General features: G+C 38.8%; 1 protein-coding gene across 1 annotated transcript in view; it reads left to right on the top strand.

Annotated features, from left to right (window-relative positions):
* The first annotated feature begins 201 nt into the window (after nt 1–201).
* The window catches only part of LOC139939317 (uncharacterized), a 37,517-nt gene continuing 16,942 nt past the window's right edge, over nt 202–20,776 (top strand). The window contains exons 1-2 of the mRNA XM_071935094.1: nt 202–355; nt 13,346–13,515. Coding sequence (XP_071791195.1) covers nt 13,355–13,515 — 161 coding nt within the window. The 5' untranslated portion in view covers nt 202–355; nt 13,346–13,354. The remainder of the gene's footprint in view (nt 356–13,345; nt 13,516–20,776) is intronic.

Raw genomic sequence — 20,776 nt, 5'->3', positions numbered from 1 at the left:
TCTTGCAATTGCATCTTGAATTGAAGATAGTTCAGTGTTATTATTGTCAGTAAGAGTTCAGTCTGGTGTCTTGAGATTGCTATCTAAGACAACGCTAATCAGTCTGGTGCCATACCTCCCTCAACGCTAAGCCAGTGAGACTCAATGTCACTGACTGCGAAAGAAATCAGTTTCTTTATAATCTTTCAATCGGCGGACGAAGTCAAAATGTCCGCGGACTTTTCCTGTTGTAGTCGTGGCGTTCTTGAACTCTGCACGGGTACAGAACGTCTTTGTCTTCCCACCTAAACCTTCCGAACAACCGACGTCGTCGTGAGTGTTTAGTTCTTTGTGAGGAGTCTTTTCTCTTGGACAGGTTAGTGTTGGTAGTGTAAATCCGGTAGTGTAGTGTTTCCTCACAAAGTATACGGGAAGGGATAATGCATGCAAACCGCACAACTTTATCGTGCTGACAGCGCGAGTGTTTTTTATCAGGTAAGTTAAGTACCAAATTGTGCATGTAGGCAGCGGCAGAACCCAGATCTTGTGTGTGTGTGCATCCAATGTCACTTGTTTGAGCTACTGATGTTTTGGAATGCTGTGTTTTGGGCGAAATAATAAGCAACAATGTTTGGTAATAATGAAATACAATTGAGGTTTGAGTTAGTCTGTTCATGGTCTGTCTGAGAACAACACAGTGTCACCGTGCATCCTTTGGCAGAAGACCTCAATCAATGGGCAGACTTGGCTTGGGAGCACTGTTTAGTTGTCGCCTGCTTTTTTTGTCTCGCCATAGTTTGAAGTGTTTTCAAGAGGGTTTTTGTTTGAATCTTGGAAACAATCAAATTAATCTGGCTTGCTTTTTCTTTCACTCTGGCTGGTGGAGGAAGTACGGGTAAGTTTTTGAACTGTTGGCATTTGGCAACTCTTTTTAACTTGGAATTTTACATAACTGCTATTTTGAAAGTTGGGAAAATTTGAATAATTTGGGACACGCAATCCCTAAGGGCTAATTAAGGTTGTTTTTGAAAATAAATAATTCAACACTGTGTTCCAATGTTTTTCCATTTGTAATAGGGATGTCAGTCAATGAAAGATTACTAAATATTTTGTTCACCACAATTTGGTCTTTTCTTTTTTACCAGGTTCATACTTTTATTTACCATCAGTTTATTATTATCAGAATTAATAAACTCATTAAAGAGGGAGATATTATTTTCTGGCACAAGCTGGTCTAAATCAATATTTGATGCCGAAGTTGTGTTTGTTTTTAATTAAGGAGCTCAGAAGACTTGGCTTGATACAAGTTTTATTTCAAATATTTTTTTCCCTTCACTCTTCTTTACGAGGACCATGGAGGTAGCCAGGACTGACCATTAAATATTTACTTAGTTTTTACCTTCAATGGTGATTTTTATAAGGTGTACATTATAATTCCTTCATTACATTAAACTTATTTATTTTACAAAACCTTGATGTAAGTGGCAGAAGATAGAAACTTCAAAACTAGAAGTAATAGCCTTGAAATGCTGTGAGTTTGCAAGTTGTATTTGACGGAACTCCAGGGCAGCAGACTTTGTAAGTTTGCTTTTTCTTTGATGAAAAAGAGTGTATACAAATGTTGTACTTTAGCTAGGCCACCTGTCACACTTTGATTGCCATATGAGAGGTTAGAGATAGAACCTACTAGTAGGTTTTTTTTTTAGAGGTACATGTACTTGTAGACTTGTACATGTAGTACCTGAGAGGCTGGATGTAGTACCCAAAAGGTTACAGACAGCAGTACTAATATACCTGAGAGGTTACAGGTGCACGTTCAATAGATGGAAAAAGGTCACAAGTAGTAGGTGGTTAGAGGTAGTACTGTCAGAGAGATAAGAGATACATGTAGTACCAGAGATGAAGTACCTGAGAGGGTAGATGTAGTATTTTAGAGGTTTGAGGTAGTTTTACCTTACAGGTTAGAGGTCAAAGTCTTAAAGATAAAGGCAAAGTAACATCATACAAAAACTAATTAAAACATTTCTTTTCAAATTTGAAAGCGCACCCTTCATTATATTTATATTACTATATTTCTGTTTAAAATGAAACCATGTATGCTGCATTTAAGTGAACCTTGCCAGTTGCAATCCTGTGATTTGAGCCCTTTTGTGATGAGATGAATACCGATATTGATGTTTCACTGTGGTAATACGGAGAGGTTGACTACTGGAAAGAAGGCAATCAATGAGTGCTTTCATATTGCCTTTTTGTGGTTTGGTTAATTCAAACTGTGCATGCAGATAGAGAGAGAGAGGGTCTCGCTTTTAAGCCAACATCCACCATGCAAAAAGATTTGCTATGTTTCCTGCTTTATTAAGGGACTAATAAAAGCAAACAAATGTCCTTGGCAAAACACAATTTAACCAAAAAAATCATCAAGTTAGATTGAATTTTTTCTCCCAACGTCCTGCATATATAGCAAGCTTTTTAACTATTGTTTTCTCGGACACTAGACCTATTGTGTGTTTTTTAACAATGAACAACGCTGTATGCTTCACTGGACACGCAGGGATTGCTTTATTATGTTGTTCAACATTTGAAGTTCAACCCACAGTCTAATTTCAAATAAATGTGTTGTCTTTTGTACACACAACTATGTAGGCCTACAGGCAACCTTTTTTTACCCTTATTGTGAGCAACATATTGCACGAATGCTTCGTTTTTGAAAGGGCAAGGGTGCTGAGGCATGAGTATGTAAACCTGTTAAATGTAACATTCTGTACATTCAGGCATCCCCACACTGGGGACAGTATTATCCAGTTTCATGATTTTTCATTTCCATGCTTGCCTATCCCTAAATGCTGCGCACTGCGCTGCCACATATGGAAAGATTCTTTTGAATTCTTGCGTATTATAAGAGATTCAGTCTCACATGCACCGAGTCCATTGTAGGGTTTAATTCATGTCTGTGCAGTGAACGATTTCCCATTTATAGCATAGAAAAATGCTATCACAGAATAATTCTGTTGCCAATCTAAAATCACAATTTGCTACTCAATATTATTAGCATTCAGTGTGCACAAAATAAATGTTCAGTCTATGTCTTGCTCTGTAAAATTCTTTGACAAAATCGTTCCCTGAAGTACTACAAAAAAATAATAATGTGCACACATTTACAGGTATCGTGTTTTTCTAATTAGTGCAGTGCACTGATTTGACAAAGGAAATGCTTCGCGAAGGTCACTCAGGCTCTTTTGTTTAATGGTCCAATTCATTACAAATTCCCAGGAAAGTTCTCAGGTATAACTATCGAAATAGATTGAATTAAACAATCCAGTAGGTGTTAATATGTGTGTGGGAATTAGTGAAGATCTCTGTTGAGGTAGAATACTAAGTAGGTTTAAAGTGGTTTCTTTAGTTCGGTAGGCTGGCAGGGAATGATTTATTCAGCACTTTTGCATAGCAAAAATCAATAAAAATGTACGCAAGGTACCAAGGTACGGTGTTCAAGAACAAATTGAAGACAAAAAAAAAATACAAAATCCCAACAGATTTTAAAAGGACAAGAAAATATTAAAACGCTCAAAAGCACTATTTCACAATTAGCAACATTTGTACCTTTATCTAAACGGTCTAATATTTACACTTGTGATCAGCATTAACAAGAATTGCATGACTTATTTAACCAGATACCTAGGCCTATGTGTGTATGATCAATGGTACAATACACCGCTGTGTACCTGGTACAAGGCCTATTATGTAAGCTTGATAAACTCTTAATAATGTCTGCTCACCGGGTTTATTATGATACTAGCCGACCTTTGTACCCTTTTTTAAGGATTACATGCAGGGAACCTAAACATAGCACCTTAGTGTAGGTATCTTTATTTACCAAGATTAACAAATTACTTTTGTTGATTTAAATTAAGGGTTAGGTTAATTTTGAGAATTTTAGTTGGAGGGAGAGTATTTTTATCAAGTTTTTTTTTTTTGTCGGAAATGTTGTCATCTTCATTATTGTGGTTTAGTCTTTGTAATAGTATCTTTAGTAGACAGTGTCTGCATTCAGCTGAAGTTTCCTCAGGTGACTGATCTTATATTTTTATTGGCCTATTAAACAGTGTTATGTTGACGGAAAAAAACCCAATATACAATTGTTGCACGCTGTGACGGGGTCCATGGCGTTTTGTACACCCGAGGGGGGAAATGGCACCCGAGGCAAAGCCGAGGGTGTACAAACCCATGGACCCCAGTCACAGCTTGCAACAATTGATTTGTTATACCTAGGTAACATTATTGTTCCTCTTCTCGAAGTTCTGTGGTCATCCTCAAACATTATATTACATACATGTAGTTTAAAACAATTTTTCACTATTTCCTCGAACCCGCGGTTGTTTCGTACTAACCACTGGAAATCGACCAGCGGTGGGAACGATCAAGGTAATGTACACCGGTGAACATCACTCAGCCATGGTACATGTACATTTTTTTGTATGCGTATTTGTTGCCTGGCACGTCATTGGTTCTCGACCAATCAAACTTCACATTTTGTTACCAAGGTAACAACAATCTATGATCCTACCTTATAAATCTTTTTAAAATACAATGTAATAAAACTGTACGTATGTTGGGTTTTGTACACGGTATGTTTTGTTTCGTGGGGCAAATGGCACCTTCTCCTTTGCCTTGGGATAGGACATTTTGCCCTGATCCTCAGATGTACAACACACCCAGGCCTCAAATTACCCGTAGCATCGGTTATCACGGTGCCATGTGCTTTTTATTGCTGTGGTTCCCTTTGCAAAATTCCAATACAAGTTCACGTTTTCCCCATAGAAGTGCCCCTTACTAGAAGAAAAAAGCTGTGCCCCTTCAAGAGTGAAGTTCAAGGCCTGAATACCATGGACCCAACACTGCGTGCAAACTATTATGTATTGGTCAATGAGTGTGTCAAAAACTATTGTTCCTTTGTTGTTTATTATCTTTCATGTAATGTTAGGGTTGTCTGTCAAAGATGTCAAGCGTACAGTATGTTCAATTCAATTCAGTTTCTATTCGGGGAACACTGGTGCACTGGCACTAGGTTGTGATTTCTTATATTTTTTCTCGGATTGCAGGATTTTCTTTACATGGCCTGGGTTGGATTTCACAAAGAGTTAGGACTAGTCTTATCTCGAGTTAGGGCGAGTTACTAGTCCTAACCATAGAGCTAGGGTCCTAGCTCTATGTCCTAACTTAGGACTAGCCATGCGTTTTTTATATTCTTATTCTTATTCTTTATTTGGCCAATTAACAAATACAAATACAAGCAGACAGTATGTCAAATAGATAATTATAAGTACATGTTCAAAAGTAAATACAAAGCAAGAAAAACAATAAGGGCACAGGAAATTATAAAACAACCCTAATGTGATGGCCAGGATCAACAAAAGTATAATCAAACACTGTAGCTCGAAAGCCTGTTAATCCAGTCACATAGGGAAGCAAACACACTATATAAAATACTCTCTTTGGAAAATAATAATAAATAGAAATAAATATTAATATAAATAATCTGTTTACACAAAGTACAAATTAAAATAACAAAACCAAAACCAGAAATTAGACAAGCAAATAGCAAATAAATAAATAAACAAATAAATAGTTAATTAAAACAAATAAATAAAAAGTATTAACAAATGAATGAATAAATAATTAGAAAAGTACATGTAAAAAAGAGATTAAGCAACAAATAATTCAATGAAGGGATGGATTTAACAAAAAAAAGGTCAATCAACAAAAAAGTTAATCTTAAAGCAAACACCTTTTCCACTTAAACTCTTACATCAATAAACAGATGATTAAATATGAATAAAGCAATCAAAACAACAAAACAACAAAACATTAACGAAAATTCAATATATGGCTAAACAAATAGGACTAGTCCTAAGTTAGGACTAGTCCTAACTCTTTGTGAAGAAGGGTACCAGTAAAAAATAGCATGTTCTGTCATTCAATTTGTGACTGAAATCAACCCCTGGATCCTTTAAATTTTTAAGAATTTTTATTTTGCTCTGGAGAAATTGTCCACATCGTATCCCAAACCAGTAGTTTTGTCTTTCTGGTGATTGCACAACTTCGTTTTACGATGCCTGTAGCCTTATAAATTTGTCTAGAACACGAACCGGTACAGTCACCAAAAGGGGTTGAGAAACTGTCCACATTGTGTCCAGACCTGTAGTTTTGTATTTCTGGTGATGCGCAAAGTCTGTAAACCTCCAGGGCTCAATTTAATAGGGCTGCTTTTAAAGCAGAAGATAGCGCTTACAAATGATTTGCCCAGTAAAAGTAAGCAGGATACCAGTCACAAATTGAATGACAGAACATGCTATTTTTTACTGGTACCCTTCTTCTGGTAAGCATGTTTTTGTTTTGCTTAGTTACTTTTTGTGCTTTAAAAGCGTCTCTATGAAATATGGCCCTGAACTTTAACATCTTGGTGTTTCTGTGTCTAGAATAAGGAATTTTCAGTAATCGTCACATTCTTCATATCTCGTATGTGTTTTTAGATTAGTTTTATGGAGATAAATCACACATGTTTCTTGATGGATTGGAAACCCTTCATAAATCATTGTACCAATGATTGTTACATTTGATAAATTACATTGTTGTGTTTTGGTCGTTTCACAGTACACTCTGTCCATTAATCTTCTAGCCCTCACATACACAGGAAGATGACTAATATTATGTGTTCAACGACAGCAGTGAAACAAGCTAGTCTTTCCGTAATAAAATAACACATGGTAGGCCTGCTACATTGAACAGTTTAATGTTATCCTTGTGGATTTAGATTGAGCAGATAAGATAATGTTTCACTGGGGATTTGCTGCTGAACAAAAGGTCACACAATGTGTACACATGTCCATTATCAATCAGTAATGTAAAAACTGAACCCTGTTACAAAACATACTTAGAATACCCCCCCCCCCCTTTCTGGGGCAAAAGTTCGGAAAGTCACAGTGTCTCCGCGACGAGTGGGTTACAACCAAATGCTCCTTTAAATCACCCCTGTTTGATTTTTGTTCATTTTGGTTTAATGATCCTCTGTCCACAAATGGGTCATCAAACCGTACGGTTTTACATTTGTATAGATGCCCCCCGCCCTCCTCTCCTCTCCTCTCCTCTCCCTGCCTCCACTTCACCATTAGAATATCAATCGGACCAAGAATTATGTCAGACCAAGAAAATTGGGGAGGGGGGACCCCAAAACAGCAGTCTAGGGGTCCCCCAAAAGAGAACTCAAGCACTATCCAAAAGAACAATCCCCTTGGAAAAGAGGAACATTTAGAACAAACAATAAAATATCAGCAATTATTACATTAATACACTCTTTTAAAAACATTATTTAAAAATTGTAACAAATTAAAGACTAATGACTCTGCTAGGTATAATATTCACGCCTGAGAGAAGATCATTTAATCGTGTATGGTTTGATACCTAGCTGAATTAATAGGTTGTCTTAACAAGCCTGTCAAATCATGGCCAAATGTAATCCTTACGCTGGTAAGTGATGCTATTTACAAATATGCTGGCACCCTGCCTGCATAACAATGCAAGGTTGGTCCCATGAGTGGTAAAAGCAATTCTTAAACGTCAACCATGGCGGACAGATGAAATAAATTATTGAAACTATTATCTAGCGAATTATGGACACATTCCGTGATAAATATAAATTGCACAACGCTCTTGCATACTAATAATAATATACTCGGCCCAGTGTCATAGAACTGCTTACGAACATAAGTGTTTGGGGGGGGGGTGCACTTCCACCAGGGAGTTTCTAAATTCTAACCGCAGGCATGATATATTCTCCTACTATAATACTTAACCCAGATTTCTGATATCTGGCCCTCAGAATAATCAGTAAAACTATCATTTAATAGCCTGAAAAATCTAGTGAGGCCAAGGTAGGTCAGTCAGCCCTCATACAAGTATTACATTTTGCTACTTATTGCAGCTAAGTATCATTACCACTAGTGGTAGGACCTACATCATTTACTCGGTGTTACACCAAAAACATTGACTCCTTGTTATGCCAACAGAATTGATTTTTACAATCAATCACACAGTACAGGTAGACCTACAAAATATGGATTTTCTCCTACTGCTGAGGGACCATTTTCCACCTTTCTTAAACACAACTGTAGTACATGCACATTTGTATGCCATCGTCTCCAATTCAATCTTGTAGATGGCTACTGACGCAATTTCTTCAACACCAGCAAGATTTTCTTAATGTGTTGTCAGAATTATTAGATAGGTAATTACAAAAAATTATGCAAACATCCATATAACATGCAATACCAATCAACAAATGTTCATACTTTAAAAAAAATTATTTGTATTATTATTTTATTAATTTAAAAAAAGTGTATATTTCTTATTTGTGGTTTATGCAAAAATCAATAGTATACAAAGCATTAAATTATGACATTCAACAAATGTTCATACTTGTTCATGCAATCTGAATCATTTGAATTATGATTATTATTTATTTGTTTACAAATTTCTTACAAATTTACTTTAATTTTGTTTATTTGGGGTTAATTTTTCACACAGGTTGGCCAAATAGAATTAAAGAGCACACCAGTATGACCTCAAATTTTCAGATCAAAACTAATTATCTATTTTGTTTAAAATAACAAACAGACCTGATACTTCACAGAGGCAACAAAGGTGATCGCCTCCATGCTCCCTGGTCAATGCCTCGGTGTGCTAGAAATTCTCCAGTAGAAATGTACAATTTCCCCATAGGGTGCCCTTTAACAAGAAGAAAATGCCTCGATGCCCGCCCTTGCACTTTTTAAAGCCATCTGGACACCTTCGGTAAACAGTATTGTCCAAAGGCCCACACTTCGTGTATCATAACTTACATGTATATGTAAAATAACAAACCTGTGAAAATTAAGGCTCAATCAATCAGCGGAGTCGGGAGAAAATAAGGGGAAAACCCACCCTTGTTTCCGCACGTTTCGCCATGTCATGACATGTGTTTACTATAATCCGTAATGTTTTCTCAAAAAGTAAAGCATTTCATGGAATAATATTTGAAGAGAAGTCTTTTACATTACTTTCTGTAAACCCTGTAAGTTATTTGTAAATCTGTGAACCTTTTTTTTCTTCTATTGAAAAGCATACAGGCCTGCTCATAAACATTGTATTTTTTTCCTGTATAAAACTTGTTGTTTCAAGTATGAGTTGGAGGAGGGTCTTCTGATAGTGATATTAAATTAGTAACCCCACCACATTCATGTAATAAATTTTATTGTAGCCAAACTGTGCCAAAAGGCAAACCATGTCCGTCAAATCAAATCAATATCTGAAATCCATACCAAGCAAGCTCCCAAGGTAACACCTCTCGACTAATATAATAAGAAGTCACAGTACGGAAGAGATGCAGTGCCGTGTAGTGCTGTAATTTGTTCCCTACTCTGCACGTACATCTGTCCGTCCCCGTTCAATGTGACACACAAAGCATTGAAGCTGTAGGGCCTACTACTAGTCTATAAACATTGTTGACCCCTGTATGGCACTTCTGTACAGTATAATCCTAGTTTTTAGTACAATCCAGATCTTAATGCTCAGTAAACTCCAGGGCCAAATTTCGTAGAGGTGCTAAAGCAGAAAATATTGCTCACTGCTTAGCAGAAGTGAGCAAGATACATATAAGTCACACCATGGTCACACACTGTACATGTGACATGGTAAATTGGTCCTATGAGCTTACCCTCATTGGCCTAAGGAGAACATGACCTGGGTCCAATTTCATAGCGCTGCTTAATGGTAAGCACATTTTTGTGCTTACTGCAGCAGAACAAAACTGCAAAAGTATATACGTATTTCACATGTTAGCCAGCATAGGTTTTGATAACCGAGTTTTTGAGAAAGAGGTAATGTCTTACACAAATATTAAAATGCTTTAGGTCTGAAGTCTTCCAATATTTTTTAGGCATCTGAATACACACAAATTTGTGCAACAGATCTGTTATTTTATGCATGTTGGGATACGCCAAGTGAGAAAACTGGTCTTTGACAATGTTACCAAAGGTGTCCAGTGCCTCAACAAACTTTGTAGCATTTGATTTGGATTTGTAGGTTAATCCACAGCTGCTCTGGCATGTGGCCAGCTGACTAGTGGTGAAGGAGACCAAGCTGTGTTGTTGCCATATTGTTCATGTAGGCTACTTTGAACATAGTCTTGGTGCAAGACGTTGTTATGTACTATCACTCAACTATCACGATCCCTCGCTCCACTTCTCTTTCCTCACTGTGCACGGCAAACATCGTTGTCCTTTCTCATAAAATGCACCTTGTAAAATTGTACAACCTAAAGTAATTTTCACATGGGGTCCCAAAACTTTTTTCCTTTCACACATAGGTATATTTTTTACAATTTTACAACCATGCTACAATTTAGCAAGGGACCATTGCTAAATTGCCCTCATGTTAAAGAGGCTAAAGGCCCGGTCACACAGGCCCCGATAACGAGAACGATAACGAGAACAATAAAAATGCACGCCCTCGATTGGTTGAATGAGCGTGGGCGTATTCTGCTTGGAGCATTTCAACCAATCGAGGGCGTGCATTTTTATCGTTATCGTTCTCGTTATCGGGGCCTGTGTGACCGGGCCTGAAGTGTTCAAATTAAGCAAGGGACCCCTGCTAAATTGCTGCCGTGCGAAAGGGGCGTATAAATTTATGGTCCATCAATGATTACCTGCACTTTGTTCACACAATCACACATGATCCCTTTTTCCCTAGAAGGATGCAGCACCATCTGTTGATGTATATTAAAGGTATTAATACAGGACTGGCAAGAATAATGAGATTATTTAATTTAAAGGGAAGGTGGTATAAAACATTGTGAGAAACAGCTCCCTCTGAAGTGCCATAGTTTTCGAGAAAGAAGTAATTTTCCACAAATTTGATTTCGAGACCCCAGATTTAGAACTTGAGGTCTCGAAATCAACCATCTAAACGCACACAACTTCGTGTGACAAGGGTTGTTTTTCTTTCATTATTATCTCGCAACTGCGATGATCGATTGAGCTCAGGTTTTCACAGGTTTGTTTGTTTATGTATGTTGAGATATTCCAACTGTGAAGGCTAGTCTTTAACAATTACCAATAGTGTCCACTGGCTTTAAATAATGTGTTGTTTGTTCAGGTCCCACTGATAATCAGGAACAACCGGTTCAGAACGGTTCAACCAACCAAAGTCAAGGCTAGTGAAAGCCAAGGATATTTGCGGTTAAAGGTCGGATCTTGGAAGCTACATGCAAACCATGGAGGTAGAATTACTACCTCCATGGCTGAACTACATTATTTTGGGATCACAGAGTGACTGTGCTGTGATCAGCTGATGTTTATTGAAGAAAAGAGGGAATAAAGTTATCTGAAATATTGTGAATTTTTCAGAGGTTTGTCTCTTTTCATATAACATGTATAAGACAAACAGAAATACCTGTTGCAAAATGCTTACCAACAGAAGGACCTTTTTGCAAAAAGTAGTAAATTGTCTGATATTTCAACCCTAGCAGAAGCTTTCTCGACGGCTAAATGCCAGTAACAACACGCTTAAATAGTCAACATTCACTCCAAATGGTTTGGCTGGCTAGTTCAATGTTAAAAGCAATCCTTTTGATTATAAGGTATGAACCATGTGAAAAAGCTGACATACTAGTGAAGTGGCAGGCACTCTGGTTCTGCTGGCCAGTCACTGAAAAAGTTACGGGCAGACCTTATCCATGGTCCAGCGAAAGAGCCTAGAAGGGGGAATCCCCCAGGGACATGCCTGTCTGTGTTGGACCTGACCCTAAATTTGTACTTTCCTTTCACCGTTTTGTAAACACCACTTCATGTTCTCAAATAATTGCTTAGTTGTGAGAGGGTGTTGTTAGTTCACCACAGTGCAACCTTGGTCTTTGTCAAACCCAAGAGCTTAGTTTAAATTTTGACCTGTGTAGGTGTTTTCTAAAGATATTTGTAAATGCCAACGGGCACTGGACCATTGCTGAGAACGTGCACCAAATTGGCAGAGATTGAATATGAGACACTTTTAGTTAGTTAGGAAGTGGCTACCTTTTGGATGATGAGCTCTCGTACTAAAAAAATATGTTTGTAGTCAAATTTTTCTTGATATGAGGTTTTCGGTGGCACCATGTGTAAATCTCCTTTGATTAGTGTTGGTTCTAAAAAGAATCATTGGTTCTAAAAAGAAATTTTGATTAGTACGCTCTGATCAGTTTTCTTGAGTTGTCAACCACTGGTTCTCTTCTGAAACCACACTACCCAAAAGAGATTTTAAAATGGTGCTACTTATACTCCCTGGGGCCACCATCAAAACATTCAAATTCTACCTAACATAGAATTTATTTTCTCAGTGTCGGGGATAATAAATAGGGCATGCAAACAATATAGGGCACATATAGGATTTGAGGCATTGCATGGTCAGGTATCAATATATATTTAATATCTTTTAAATATATATTTGGTTTGTGGTAACACCATGTGTGTATCTACTTGCCAGGTAGAGTTTGTTCTTAGAGAACTGTCTTGCTCAATTCTACTACCGCAGAGTAGATTGTTCAGGTGATCAAGAGACTTCTCAGTTCTGAAAAGTACTGTCTTGCTTATTAACTAAATTACCTGGGCAGATGGTAAAGAAATAGGCTGGGACTACTACTTAAGCTTATAGAATCATAATTAACTTTACTACCGCGGAGTCAGTTCTTGGGTTGGTCTCAACGTTTCAACTAGCTTGCTCTAGTCATCATCAGGAGACTGACTGATTCTGCCGTTATTATAGGGCACAGTAAGGCTTTTGAAACCAAAGACAAACATTCTGTACTTCATTTCAGTTCAGTGTTCTTTGGCCAAACTTTGGTTCAACTTTACCTACAGTTTTGGGAAGAACCTAGGAATGGTTCTAATCCAATCTGCATGTAACCTTTTTTCTCTTCATTTCTGGCGTTTATTTTCTTTAGGGTGTCACGATGGGGATACTGTTGCGCACCTTCATCTTCATTTGCCTCTTTGGCGAGGTGTCTTTGATCTCAATCATCTTTAAGCAGCATTTTTCTGTGCTTAGCAAGATTTTGTGCTTACAGGCTTTATGAAATTGGCCCCTGCATGTAACCTTTGTTTATTTTATTTCTTCTGTAGGGTGTCATGATGGGGATACTTATGCACACCTACCGTACATCTTCATTTGCGTCTTTGGCGTGGTGTCTATGATCTCAATCATCTTAAGCAGCATTTATCTGTGCTTAGCAAGATTTTGTGCTTACAGGCTTTATGAAATTGGGCCCTGCATGTAACCTTTGTTTATTATATTTCTTCTGTAGGGTGTCACGATGGGGATACTTATGCGCACCTACATTTTCATTTGCGTCTTCGGCGTGGTGTCTATGATCTCCATCGTCTTCATGACCTACTCGAGTAAGAGCACTCATCACAGTGTGCAAGTCAGTGATAGGACACTGTGGCAGAATCACTGGAAGACCTACAGTTTACAGTAAGTACAATTATATCAATATTAATAGGTTGTTAACATGTAGCGCTTTATCACACCCCCTAGCTTTATCACACCCCTAGGGGCGTATCAAAGCGCTCAATATTTTGTCCTGCAAGGTATGTAGAGCTATGTTTTTGAAGTATGAGACCTATTCCTTTATAGCCCCATGTAATGGTTTACAAGGTGCTGTGGCGCAATATGCAGCCCATTAAACCAGGAACACCAGGGTGAGCCCCTTTTCTTTACAATAAGTGCACTGGATTCTTTTACGTGCATTACACAACACACGGGACCTACGGCTTTACGCCCCATTCAAAGGACACAGCATATACTACTTAGGTGTCAAAAATACATGTGTATCAACTGTTTTCAAAGTTTGTTTAAAACATATTGGTTGCTTAGTTTTTAGTAGCCTAAAACACGGCAAGTTTAGAAGTGGTGTTTACTTGCCCATAGCGGTTATTACTAGACAGTGTCGCCGGGCTAGTGTTAATAACTCTCTCAGGCTAATTCCTAAGCATAACAGGCGCTAACATAGTGTATTGATTGAAGACATCGCTGTGGTGTAAGTAGGGCCCGGGAGACCCCCTTCAAGACGATCCAAGCTCGTACAACTTCCGTAATCCGTCACATAAGGAGCTCAACAACAATCATGATCAGTTGCTCACAAACCCACTGCCCGCTAGCTGACTCATACCGAACATAATCCTTGTCAACTTTACACTAATAAAATCTCCAATTATAATTAGCCAGGTATGCTTTGTTTTGAAAGGGCAAGTGCACCAAGGCAATTGTCTCCTCGGTAAAGGGCACCCTATGAGGAAATTGTAAATTTTCTACCGTAGTGTTTCAAGGGCTTGAAGGCAATGACTAGGGGGCATGGAGGCGATGGTCTATGTTGCCTCTGTGACGATCATGCTTGTAATATACACTTTTAGTTAATGACGACTGAGTGGAATGTAAAATGCATCACCCCCAAATTGGAGACTTGTATTTCCCTCGTCCATGCTAAACCATGTCTTGCGTTTGACCCATTAACCAGAAACACTGACTCATTATCATAGACGCTTTCCACCCTGCAGGTACAAGTCTGAATTTTGGTTTGCATGTATTACAACATTGGAGGTGTCTGAATAACATGGGAGGGGTGTCGGTATACGTTTTGCAACCTGATACCCCTGTGTTCCAGATATTGCCACATATACCCCCCCCCCTTTCTCAAGACATGGACTATGAATTCAGTGCTTACGCGTTCGTTTACCCGTCTTCTTGAGATGTTGAAAGGATGCCTGTGGGCCAATTGCACACATAATCAGACGTGCGTGTTGTGTGAGCGGAATATTGCAGGGAAACTCTTGATGGGTTGTTCAATATTGGAGGCTGTATGCCTGATGGCCTGTCACCCTTACAGGTGTGAAATTGTTTGGTAGATTGTCCTTTAAAGGTAGGAACAATCTAAGTTATCGTTTAACAACTTTTGAAACATTTCTGATGTTGAAGAAATTGCACACATTGGGCTTAATAAGACGTGCATGCTGTCTGTGAGCGGAATATTGCAGGGAAACTCTTGATGGGTTGTTCAATATTAGAGGCTTCATGCCTGATGGCTCGTCACCCTTACAGGTGTGAAACTTGGGGGTAGAACTTGTCCTTTAAAGGTAGGAACGATCTAAGTTATCATTCGTTAACAACTTTTGAAACATTTCTGATGTTGAAGAAATTGCACACATTGGGCCTAATAAGACGTGCATGCATTCTGTGAGCGAAATATTGCAGGGAAACTCTTGATGGGTTGTTCAATATTAGAGGCTTCATGCCTGACGGCTCGTCACCCTTACAGGTGTGAAACTTGGGGGGAGAACTGTCCCGTTAAAGGTAGGATAGTATCTACAAGGCTCTGCTTTTCAGTATCTCCATGCAGGCCTATTTGCTTTGTTTTTTAAAAGGCAAAGGGCAAGGCGATTTCTCCTTGAAAAAAGGGCACCCTATGAGGAAATTGTAAATTTCTACTTCAGTACTTCAAGGGCACCAAAGCAATGACCAGGAGGCAAGGAGGCAATCGCCTTTGTTGTTTCCGTGAAGTATCTGACCTGCTACGTTATGATTAAAGAACAATTTTTTAAACATTTCTGATGTCAAAGTGGACCTTTTGGAAACTCAATACCAATGACAACTGGGAAATCTCACATTGCTGTATTATACAAGAATATTACGACTTGTAAACAAAGTATAATCTATTCAGGGCCAAGTTTGGCTCATCAGACCGGTGGTTATATCCGGTTTCCTTGGCATTAAACAAATGAGATTATTTCTGTTCCTCCCTGAACAGGGTGTCAGTCAATCGCAGGTTACTCCCCAACTCTTTGCGGTACCCATTTGTACTCCTGGGTGAAGGGAAGCGTTTATGATAAAGTGCTTTTCTCAAGGACACAAGTGTTGATGGCCATAATTGATGAGCCATGAGAAAATAGTGAGACCACCAACATAAAAGCTAAATGGCTCAGAAGAGCGTGGACACAATAATCGGGAGGTCGTTGGTTTAAATCCTGCTCTTGTCAATTTGTTTTTGTTTAACTCTAAATTAGTTAAAATTTAACCAGTTAAGTAGTTACCTAATGGATTATTACCGGATTATATTTTATATCAACATAGTTGAGTAGTTATCAATTATTATGACAGAGATAGCCCTACTAGTCTGATAGATAAAACAAGGAAGGTAGGGGTAGCACTTAAAAGACTAACTAATTACATTAAAAACTACATTGTATGAGCTTTAGTAGCAGCAACAACTTCATCCGATCCGATGAAGCACAGGTTGTTGCTACGAAAGCTCTTGCAGGTTTTTATGTAATTAGTTGTTAAGTACCCCCATTACCTTCTTTCAATTACGAGCAGTAATCAATCAATTTTATGAGCAATGTTTAATTGAGAGAATCCATTTCATCCAATTATTACTGTTCCCCTAATGGACTTGATATGTACACCTCTCATGCATATCACTCATTGAGGGCTGTCGCATTTCAGGCTTGAGATTTTTTAAGTATTTTTTTTTTTCGTTTTCAAAATCTCTTACAACCGTTTGATTTTCCTTTAAAAAAGAAATAAAGCCGTCAAAGTACAAAGGGAGAAAGGAATAGTCCATATTGTGTCCCAGGCCTTGAATTTTTTTTTTAGAGGGACACAGCAATTTTCCTCTGATAAGGGGCACTTCTAATGAGGAAAATTTAGTTTGTATTGGATCTTTGCAAAGGGCACCACAGCAAAAGCACGGGGCACCAGGGCGATTTCAAATTTTTGAAAGAAGTAAAGCAGTCACCAAAGGGAATGGTCCACATTGTTTCCCATGCCTTGGATTTAGTTCTTGAAGGGGCGCAGCAATTTTTCTCTGGTAAGGGGGCACTTCTTTCAGGACTATAAAATTTACTTTGTTTATTGGATCTTTTAAAAGGGCACCACAGCAAAATCACGGGGCAACAGGGCAATTTCAAAATTTTGAAAGAAGTAAAGCAGTCACAAAAGGGAGAAAGGAATGGTCCACATTGTGTCCCATGCCTTAAATTTTTTCTCTGGTAAGGGCACTTCTGTCAGGACTATAAAATTTAGTTGGTAGTTTCTGGATCTTTGCAAAGGGAACCACAGCAAAAGCACAGGGCACCACGGCAATTACTGTTGGTGCTGTAGGTTATTTCATGGCCTGGGGTCCAAACCTGCTCTCTTAAATTAAAAGAGTGAAAAAACACTTGTTTGTTCACCATACCACTCTTGCAAAGAGCCATTTTGGTGGACAACTCTTTTAAGAGTGAAAGGCGGGTACTTTCAACTCAATTAAGAGTGAAGTTCGTTCCAATTTCACTCAAAAAGAAAGACACAGACTGACTTTCACTCTCACAAGAGCGAAACTGACACCACTCGGACAAGAGAGTGAAATGTTCACTCTTTAACATACGTAATAAGAGAGTGTAGTTTTGTATTTCTGGTGACGCACAGTTTCTGTAAACCTTTTGAATTGTACTATCTGGGAGGTTCTGGGTCCAGATCTCCAAAATCTCCTGGAACCTTTAGATTTTCATGAAAGAAAGCAGCCACCAAAGGGAGAAAGGAATAAAAAGTCCAGAGCTTTGTATTTTTGGTGATGCTTATAATATGTAAACCTGCTCCTCCTGAATTGTAACATCTGGGAGGTTCTGGGTCCAGAATAACTGTAATTTTTCAGGAAATTTTACATTTGTCAAAACTCATTCCTGATATTGGGCTACGGATACAAACTACCAGCTACATCTGATTAGATCAGAAGAGTCATGCATATCTATCTTGACCTGTTGCTGTGGAGTAAGCAATTGAGATTCATCTTGAATACTTAGAGGGTGTAGATGAATGATACGCACAAACCTTACTGATGAAACGCTCTGTACTACATGGCCTTATAACAAAATAGACATGCTGTTCGTTGTAGCTACATGTAGCTCTGCATACTTTGTTTCTAGCTTCTTCTTTTTTCAGATATTTTTTTAGAGGAAATATAATTTTAACTTGTTGCAAACTGCTTACCAACCCGAGGATGGTATAAATGCAAAAAATAATAAATGTCCCGATGGTTCGACCCTAGCAGAGTCTTTCTTGAGCAACTCTTTTTGGGGGTTTAAGTTTACCCGGTTACCATTTCCTGGCTTAAACCTTGGTTAAGGGTCTGGTAACTTTAAAATATAAATTGAAGGGGGAACATAATTTTGTCAGCTGGAGTGGCTTCGGCAAGATCACCTCTCAGTGTTGTGGCATCTTCTCATTGGGTTTTTATCATCATCAGCCATCGCGGCAATAACACATAACTATGCCACCTTGTCTGCTGAATGTGTCAATTGACAAGCAGCTTGGTGCGCCAAATTCCTTGGTGGATATTTCGTGGTTTCGACTGATTAGCTGTGAAAAAGAAGAAAAAAAAGGAGGGGAAAAAAAATCGCCCAGACTCGCTCTTGATGGCGAGAGATAAACTTGCCTGACGGATGGGGTAAGAAAAAAATCTATATAATATATAATTACACTGCATTAATTATTTATGAGATCATCAATGTACAATTCCCTAAGTCCCAGTCGTGCTTCACTCGGCCGAGCACAGTGTTGATATTTTCGGGAAGATGTGCTTTGCGGAAGATTTTACCGCTGGGAGGGCAGAGTGGTTGATGAATATAAATAAGACTCTCTGGCTCGTAGGCAAATTGTGTCAATAGTTTCTGGGGAAAATTGCAACCTGCATTTCAATGATCTTGTTGAAGGAGTTGTTCTTGGGGGCTACCGCAACGGCTATGGCTAATGCTAAGGGTGTTGCTGAGGAGGTCCTATACTTTAACGCATGATGATACGGAAATCTAGTCGTAGCCAGAGCTGTAGCCACTTATTTCGGACCTGGCTTTGGTTTTCAGAAACAGCAAATTTGTAAAAGCCCATATTGCATCTTTATATGCATCCCTGATACTTTCTCAACCTTAAGAAGTGATACAACATTTTTGGTTTTAACCCTTAATACACCAATGTTTTTTTTTTAAATAATCAACAAACAATATTCGTTATCCCGGATTCAAATTTAACATCTGAAATGAGAGAATTTTTTTGTTTATGTTGGCGGTCTGCCTGGGTTGCCCCTGGTCTTGGCCCTAGTGCCCCATCAGAAGTTTCCTCATTTTCCAATGAATTGCCCTTTGCAAAATGAAAATGGGCACCCAGTTTGTTTGTTTAAATCCCCAGTAAATTTTGACACCCTTTTACCAAAATCCGGGCTTAAACCTTGGCCAAAAATATCCCATCTTATCATGCAAAGCCTCAAAACTTATCACCTTATTGGTTCCTGGGAAAGTGCTGCTGTCATTCATTTAAAGGAACGCAAATAGGAGACTCAAGGACTGTAAATGTCTGCAACACAAACCACATACAATGGAGATGGCTTTGTGTCTGGTCATCGCTGGAATTTGTGGCTTATTGTGTAGAAAATGATCATCCAGTGCCTTCCATGTGGAGGTATTGCCTTTATTGTGAAGGCATTTACAGTTTATAAGTCTAAGAGCAAGGACTAGGGCCCAATATAATGGCCATACTGCTGAATTTGGCACTTTTGATCCATTCTTTGCTAATGCTTACAGGACAAGCAAGGAATTTCTGAGCTAGATGTGTGTTAGCAAGGAATGTGGAGTACACACGCCCACAAGCAAAAATTCCCTACTTACATGTACTATAAAATACGCTTAGCGAAAGTGCAAAATTTCCTGTTTCTGTAAGCACCGATTCTATGCTAATGATAAGCTGTTCAGCAGAAAATTCTACTTAGCCAATGAAACTACCTATGTACCAGTCTCAGCAATGTTGGAAGTGTGGGGTATTCTTGCTATTGTGGTTACCTATTCTTGATAAGCAAAATCAAGTTTTTGTGCTTAAAAACAGACATTATGAACTTCGGCCCTGATCAACTCAGTATACGTGTAGAAATAGTGTTAGAAGTAGAAATCGGTGGAACATGATCCCTTTTCCATGCGTTAACGAAGGTGCCTAGTTTTTTACCATCTTTTCTTATCACACCTCTTCTAATGAGCTCTGCCATGGGGAGAAGTGTCCTGTGCAAGACATTCCTCTGTAGTGACAAGCAAGGCTGGCTGGGGTGATGGTTGAGGTTTCTTACTGAGGAGGTGGAATCTTTGTTTGGCCATGTTTGGCAAAAGTCTGGCAAAACCGTCAATTCAAACAACTGTCATTCTCTGTTATTGTTACAGCCAGTGTTATATAGGGGAAATCTGCGCTAGGCAGCACAGTGTAGTTTGCTCAGGTTGCTGGACAAAATTTGCCTTTACTTTCACTTTTCTCAATCCTACAACAACTGTGCTTAACACTTACATGGTTGGCTGGTTGTGCATGAATGTTGCTCTTTGTAAGGCTACGGGGGGGGGGGGGGGGGGGGGGGAGTTGTGAACTGATTGTTTTTTTTGGAATGGAGTGTGTTTGGAAGTCATCAAGGAAGCTTTATGTGGACTTTTTTTCTGCATGATAATGTTAGTGTTGGATTCATTATGTGTTCACTGTTTGGATTGTCAACGTGGTATAGGTTTGCCCAGTCAGTGTTTTCTTCCTTGTTGTTCAACTGTGGGTGCGTTCGCTTAGCTTCCCTAGGTCGACCCTTGTCTGCCCCCGGTGCGTTCGAAAAGCTTCGTAGCATTCCAGGGGCTCACTCGGGTCAGCCCCCAGTGCACTGCTTGTGGAGTGGGTCACTTGGGGTGACCTG

The sequence above is a fragment of the Asterias amurensis genome, chromosome 7, assembly GCF_032118995.1.
Source record: "Asterias amurensis chromosome 7, ASM3211899v1".
Lineage (NCBI taxonomy): Eukaryota > Metazoa > Echinodermata > Asteroidea > Forcipulatida > Asteriidae > Asterias > Asterias amurensis.
Note: the sequence above shows the minus strand (reverse complement) of the source record. Positions and strands in the feature narration are given on the sequence as shown.